Source organism: Aplysia californica, unplaced genomic scaffold, assembly GCF_000002075.1.
Source record: "Aplysia californica isolate F4 #8 unplaced genomic scaffold, AplCal3.0 scaffold00097, whole genome shotgun sequence".
NCBI lineage: Eukaryota > Metazoa > Mollusca > Gastropoda > Aplysiida > Aplysiidae > Aplysia > Aplysia californica.
This window is the reverse complement of record NW_004797367.1, coordinates 140,357-147,933: the sequence shown is the minus strand read 5'-3', so window position 1 is coordinate 147,933 and position 7,577 is coordinate 140,357. Positions and strand designations below refer to the sequence as shown.

The following is a 7,577-nucleotide window of genomic DNA, read 5'->3' as shown; positions in this document are numbered from 1 at the left end:
CCCTAATAAAATAGCACCAACATTTTTTAAAAAGAAGGAAAGAAAAGGAGAGATAATGACAACAGATGGTTTTTTTGGTTTTTTTATATAGTAGAGGGTTTTACGGCGCTCACAACTGCATAAGGTCATTTGAGCGCCAAGGGGTGGGTGTCAACAGAGAAATCTTTACAGGGAATCAGACTGCTCACTTCTCTATCTTCAACAGCACAAGGTCTGGTTCGACTATCAAGGCACACCAAAATAGCAGGTAACAAGGGATTGACAAACATTTGTTTGATTGGAAATAGGGAGCAAACAACAACAGAGCACTCGCCAAAGATAGGAAAACCCCAAAAGACCTACTGAAAATATAAAAACAAGGAAGCACAGGTAATCGTAGAGGTGTCGTTTATTCGCTACGTTCAGATGCAACGCAAATCACGGCAACCGAATCGGTTGGCAAAAACGTAGACGCACATCATGTAGACGCGAGAGGGACACCAGGACTTAGTTCCAGCTCTCCTCTGGGACAGATCCTCCCCAGCTGCTGGTGGGGGGTGGAGCAGCCGGAGCGGTACCCTCACCGGCCGGGGCAGGGGGAGGGGCGGCCTCAGCGGACCAGTCCTCCATCTTGGGCACGGCCCAGTCGTCAGTGGTGACAGCAGGGAAGGTGGCGCCACCGGCGGGCAGAGGAGCTCCGCCCACAGGGACCTCAGAGGCCCACTCACCGACATCCTGGACTCCGATACCTGCATGAGAAAACATAGCAAACTTAGTCTCAATTTTAGAAAAAGTTTTACGGCACTTGCAACACAACAGGGTCATAAGGGCCGAAGATTAGAGCTGTTACGAGAGTGAAACAAATGCACACACATACAAAAAGGAGAGATTAGAATGGTAGATATCTGTTTGGAAAGGAAGATCAAAGCACACCAGAACACCGGACAACCACCCACAAACACATGCTGAATGGTGTGTTTTTCAGAAACAAACTGGAATAGAATGAAAGATAAAGTGAGAGCAAATGATAAAACAATATTGTCATTGACAGATTAAATTTCACAAATGTCCATCCTATGATGAAGTTTGAAGCTTATTCTTGTGTACACGAACTTATTTCATTATTTAGCCTGCGTACATGAATCTCAGTCCACACTATCTACAAAAAGTTTCCGTAAAGTTTAAAGTTATAGTGCCCAGTACTGGCTAGCATGTAATAAAAGAACAATACAAATTAATCACATATAACTTGGAGAAGAACAACAAATGCGCAGGGACAAAAGATTATTACCCACCAGACCTTCCTACCCCTCCCTATGTAGGTAGCGTAAACACGGCCTCGCGGCCTTCCTACCACGTGGTATCAGTGAAATCGAGGTAATTCCGATTGCTGTTTCTTTGCTCTTTCGCTATAAAACACCAAATGCCGTACACCTTGTAAAAGTTCAGCTTTTCCTCGTTACAATGGTGTAAGTTGTTTATATGTCCGATTATTAGGAGCTGGAGAATCGCCGACGAAAGCGAAGCCCCTCGCGGCCGGAATGCGTGGTTGGCCGGTTAAAAAAGTGACACGCGTGCATTCAAATGCTTCGCGGAACAAGGGATGATTAAATGCCGTCTTTTCATTGGCGGAGAACTGTAGAGCTTTAAAGGGCTTTCCCGTGGTATATATTTCGCCTTTGGCGTTTAAATAGAAAGCTTTTAAAAATGCCGACAAAATGTTTAAAGATCACTTTTTACACAAAATATGTAAAATACTGGCTTAAAAAATGTATCACTTAAAAGATCAGTTTATTTTCTATTAGAACTTGGAATTATTTTTTACCAATCCTTCCGCGAGATTAGAAAAGCATGTGACCCTGCATGCGGGGTACACTACAGTATAGAGCCGACTCGCTCGCCGCGGGGGCCGGTGCGGCGCAGGCCGGGTCAACGCTCAGTGTTTTTGTCGAAATAACGACAGATCATCAGGTTTGAGGTGATAAAATACTGATTCGTAATGATCTCACAATCTTGAAAAAAAAAATAGGCTCCATATTTATGTTACAGTGATTGTACTGTTAATGTGGAGATGTTTAGTGCACTTGGTACTCTTTTATTATCTGTCAAACTTGGGGTTGCTGCCAGTGACTGACTTTAACAAATTTGACCAAATTTTAAAACACTACTATTTTCTTAAAATGAGAGGTTAAAGAATGGTACCAAAATGCTCAGTGGATATAGGCCCTTCAAATGGAACACATAAATTTGGCATACACCTACTTTGAAAATTTTGTTTCTGGCATCTACCCTATGTGACAAGCTAAAAAATGTAGCAAGCGTTCTGTCACAGCACATAATAGAATGCTATGAAAAAGGTTACAAGCAGTTTTTGTAGCACTTTTGAGTCAAATCACTAGGGCAACTGGTACCCAGTGAAGGGCAAAGTGCAGAAAAAAGAGGTTCCTTGACCAAAAACCATAAGAAATTTGGTAAAAATTTCTCAACCAAAAGCCATGAGACTTCAAGAAGGAAACTATTCAACCAAAAAGCAAACAACTTGAGAGAGACTTACCAGCATCGCCAGTCCATTCTGGCTGTGGTACAGTGACTTCCTCCTTGGCCCTCTCCAAGGCCTCCTTCTCTTCCTTCTCCACCTCCTCGGGGTCACGGTAGAAGTAGAGATCAGGCATGACCTCCCATGGGTGGTCACGGGAGATGGTTCCCCTCAGGCGGAGAACCTCACGAGCCAGGAGCCACCACATGAGACCAATCGACTGCTGACCCTATACAGCATACAGAAAAGTTGTTTTATTTTAACATTTCCTGAGCTCACTGAACACTTCCAAATGGAAACAGTTTTAGTAAGCGTTTACGGCACTTGTAACACAATAAGGCCATATAAGTGCCGAAGACTATAGGAGTTACAAGAGAATAACAAACATCATAAAAAAAGGAGGAGAGATCAGGATGGCAAATGTCTGATAGGAAAGAAGGAGCAAACTACACTAAAGTACCCGCCAACCACCCACAAATGGGAACAATTAACATTCTCTCCAAAAGACACACTAGTGATATGCTGAAGTCTTGGTCCGTACCATATAGACTAGATAATATAATGAAATCCTGTGACATCAATACTGTGCAAAAACCAAAATGAAAATCCTTCCTGAAAATGAAATCAAGCCAAATGAATTCATTTGTAGTCAATAATAGTCACACGTTGCAAAAGAAAAAGAAAGCTTTGGTATTCCCTCTTTGATTCACACATAAGCCAGCATTGCCACGCTCATTACCCTCAATGCCACCTTTACTGTCTTCTGCCCAAGGCAGCAACATATTGGAAAATGTTAGTTTAGTTTAGTATGAGGTTTTATGGCGCTCGCAACTGCATAAGGTCATATGAGCGTGCGAAACACAAGTTAGTTTTATTCGCAGTTCACTGTACGGCTGGACACAGGTCAGCAGTTAGATCTAGATCGTCAAATGTTAAAATTTAAAATATTGGAAAATAAAGAATGTCAACAAATTTTTTGCTTCTTCAAGAATTACATCAAACCCAATACCAAAAGCAATAATTGAAATACAGATCTGTGTTTTGATTATTGGTAGAAGACCATAAACTTTTCTTCGTCCGAATAACAATACGTAGCACAGAATGGAAAACAGTCCTGCATGTCAATGTCGTGAATTTTGCGAGGCTTTGTTTTTGTTTTGTACAAATTTTACAGCACTTGCAACGAGGTTTGACAGGCCACAAATGAACAACATACATCACAACTGCTACAAACCTTGTTGTTACAGGGGATTCCAACATCCACGTGAGTGAGGGGAGAGTCAGTGGTGCAGAAAGCAATGACTGGGATGTTCACGTAGGAGGCCTCAGTTACGGGTTGGTGATCTGTGCGGGGGTCAGTCACCACCAGCAGACGGGGCTCACGGAAAGCAGCCTGTGTGAAAAAAGTAACACTTTACAAAAAACAATATACTCACACATACACCAGTAGGATCTGTTCCATAAAATCAGTATGAGTTTTATTTTTATTTTAACTAGATCTAAAACATTTCTCAATTTTATCATTTTGGCTCAAGTGAAACTGATCCCTAATAAGATAAAATTCCCCATCTACGTTCTGATTTTATTCATTTAAATTATACAGCAAACATTAAACAATGACAACAGAAAACATGCCTTCTCAAAAGTGAAAAAAAAATTACAATCAAAACTCCTGACCACAACTTGAGATGAAATTTTAGAACCACTGAAGGAAAGGCCAGACAGGGAAAAAAAAACGTATTACAAGAGATGCTTGACATTTAAAGGACGTCAATAAATCCCTTTCTGGCAGTGTAAATGAGGTAATCAAGGCATAGATTGTTTACAATCATTCATTACAACAACATGTAAAACCAGAGCAACATACCTGGATCTGATTGGTGAAGGTTCCAGGAGTGAAGCGACCAGCAATTGGGGTGGCACCAGTAGCTGAGGCAAACTTGAGCACAGCTCTCTGGCCATAAGGACGAGCTGAGATGACGCACACATCAGCTGGGTTCTCAATGGCAGCAATGGCCCTGGCAGCCAAAAGCAGTTTCTCCCAAGTCTTCTTCAAGTTGATGATGTAAATACCTGTGGGAAAACAAAAATTAAACACTGAATAAACATAGCACTTTGTGAGTGGTCAATAACAAGTGACCAAGAAATATCATGCTCCAATATCACTTCAAAGAAAATGAAATGACATCTGAAATAACAGGATCCTAAGACATCAAACTCATCAAGGTGAAAGCTGTCCGTATGAATATTGCAAACAAACAAAAAAAACCAGAAGCCACAAACTTTTTATCCTAATTGTCAATCACTACATACAATGTCGCACACCACAGCTCATTGTATCAAATTTCACAAACTTGAACTGTTTTAAATATAAATGATTCTGTCATTGGTGCAAAATTTTTCATGTAAGTTTTTTTTTTTAAAGCACCGTGTCAAACTAAGGTCGGCATTTCTCCCACTTTGGCGAAATGAGAAATGTCTTTCTAAGGGCAAAGTGGCACCGAACGACAAGGACAAGGTGCTCTGTGCATGAAATGCATTGAAGTAAAACAGAGGCATATGACATAGTGACACAAACTATTGGAATCTGTTTTTCTTCCTTATGCGCCAGGAAGGTCGAGAATGCTTGTGTTGTAGCCCAACATCAAATAACTGTTAAAAAACTACATCAGTGGTGTTTATTTTCCCGAGCGTTCGGAGATGTAGAGCAACCTGGACCGAACCACTCATAAAATAATTGCAAAACTTCAAACACAGATGGGAAGGAGAAAGAATTTAAACGAAACGGGGGCGCTGTTTGCAAGACGATGAGGAACGTCTGGTATTTATTCGCGTATAATGGCTGTGTTATTCTTGAAGAGGAATGAATGGGCTTTCTGCCGATATATTTCTGTAGTCAGTCCGATCACTGGTTCCATTTTTTTTTAAAACAGCATCGAAAGTTGTCACACGCAAATCTCTTCCATTAATTCTTTAAGGACAGTCTTTAGAAATATATCACCGGAAAGAGCGTTTTCTCATCTTCAAATATTGACGAATCGAATTGCAGTATTTAATACCATATGCTCCCCGTTCCTGTTCAACTGAGGTCACTCTAAAAATCAATACACCAAACATGCGGCCGCTACAGTGAAAACCTCGATAGTGCGGTCTTTAATCCCACAAGATTTTGCTTTCAAAAGAATCGTTGATTCAAATAAATAATACCACTAAAAAGAGGAAAAGCTCCTCTTCTGATATAACAATAGTCTGAGTATTTGCATGATCACACAGTGTTTTAGGAGGGTAAAAATATGGGTCTTGGTCTCTGTGACAGTGCGCCACAAGGCCAGTATGCGGTACCCATTTTGTAGACCGCCAAATTAGTTTACTTTTGTGCTATAACATCATTTTTTTCTACGTTTTTTTAAATTTGATCATCCACACGGATAGACTATTCAGAAAATAGGAAAAGCAAGTCTCTTTCACACCGGGTGAGAATAGCAACTTCCTTTCCCGTATCCTAGGTAGAGAGGGAACCATGCAATCTTCAGAATTTAATGTCATTGGCTTAAATAACTCTTACCGTCTGGCTTTCTCTTGAACACATACTGCAGCATTTGGAAATCCACATTGGAAGATCCAAGGTGAGCAGATGCTGCCAGGAATTTCAACATATCCTCATCTTTGAGGGCGAGTACTTCCAGTCCTCCGGACATCTTTGGTGTTGATCTATGGGTAACGGCGACAACCTGAAAATGAGAGAATTGTTCCATGAATACACTAAAACTATCTAGGCCCTACTATTTGGGGGGAATTAAGACAATACAGCTAAAAGATTGATTAGACTTGACAATTACCTTGACTGCTTGGGCTGTGTGTGCATGTGTGTACAACTTTGAGGAGAAAGTTAAATTTTAAAATTTATAATATGAGAATTGCTGAGACCGAATAAAAGATAACACAGATTAGATCTAGAATAGATTGAACCCAACCCCCCCCCCAAAAAAAAACCACAGCGAGATCGTGTCAACAGTTAGCCTACTGGCGAGTCGTGGCGAGGGTGAAACTCCGGAGGACAACAAAAATAGATGGACAAACGTCTATATTTGGACCAATCACGTCAGAGGTGCGCTAGATCTAGGTGCTCGCTGTAGCTTCAAGTATAAAAAAGTGACAAGTAAACAACAGCTTTACAAAACCCGATCATTAGTTAGATGGTAGTGAAAGCAGTGGCCATGTGCAAAATGCAAAGGTAGATTTTGCCCTTAAAATGTAGAAAAGTAGAAAGCCTGCTGTTTCTGCCTCTGCTCACAAATTATTATAAGTGTGGGGTAAAAGATTGAGCCAACCCACAGGCCAATCAATGCATTTCCGTGGTTATTCACACCCCGGGTGAGAATAACCTAGTCCTATGTCTCGCTATTCTCACCCCCTCCCTTGTTTTACAGGAAATGACCCAAGAGGGATTAAAGGTGAGGTTACTGGGGCTGATGCTCCACAGGATCGTGTTGGTGTCCGAATAGACATAGATCTAGTCACAGTCAGCGCTGTCAGGTCGCGATTGTCGGCAAACATGCAGGTCTATATAATTATAGATCTAGATCTATATAATATCCGAAATTTGCGGGAAAGGATGTGATTTCAGAGTGTTCAGAGAAATAGTGCCCAGCTTTATTTTCCTGAACGTTCGGAGAAATAGTGCCTAAATCCCTCCTCGCCCCCACACACAGACATGCACACTCGCACACACACTCACACAGGGCCACTCCATTCGCAATTATTATAAACAAATCTCGAGAACGGAAACCGTTCGGAGAAATAGAGCCAGCCTTATTATTCGTTCCCAATCACATGAGGTAAGCCACCAAGCCTGACCAAGGGCCCAGATCTAGATTCTAGAGTAGAGTTGCCCCTTACCAGCCGCTCGCCACTTTCCGGGCGATTCGAACTCAGACTGGACTTCGTGCCAATAAAATCGAAATTTTATGATTACTATGGTTTCAATTGTCAATTTCTTTGCACCTGCACATTCTTTGTTTACCCTACCACACATCCACCATCACAAAAGCGTTGAAGCAGA

General features: G+C 41.4%; 1 protein-coding gene across 1 annotated transcript; it reads right to left on the bottom strand.

The window, feature by feature from the left end:
• Window positions 1-370: 370 nt before the first annotated feature.
• LOC101851722 (40S ribosomal protein SA) lies at window positions 371-6,270 on the bottom strand. The gene is made up of 5 exons (XM_005095166.3): window positions 6,081-6,270; window positions 4,383-4,588; window positions 3,750-3,908; window positions 2,534-2,744; window positions 371-728 (listed from the first exon to the last, which is right to left on the bottom strand). Exons 1-5 carry the CDS (start codon window positions 6,268-6,270, stop codon window positions 487-489), a joined length of 1,008 nt encoding a protein of 335 aa, XP_005095223.1. The 3' UTR covers window positions 371-486.
• Between the last annotated feature and the right edge of the window lie 1,307 nt (window positions 6,271-7,577).

What these genes read in the sequence shown, in the direction of transcription:
- LOC101851722 (XM_005095166.3), bottom strand. Translation starts at nt 6,270, where the DNA reads ATGGAACAATTCTCTCATTTTCAGGTTGTCGCCGTTACCCATAGATCA. An exon ending in GTTCAAGAGAAAGCCAGACG is followed by an intron (nt 4,589 to 6,080) that starts GTAAGAGTTATT and finishes GTTTTCCCACAG; the next exon opens with GTATTTACATCATCAACTTG. An exon ending in CCTTCACCAATCAGATCCAG is followed by an intron (nt 3,909 to 4,382) that starts GTATGTTGCTCT and finishes TTTTTCACACAG; the next exon opens with GCTGCTTTCCGTGAGCCCCG.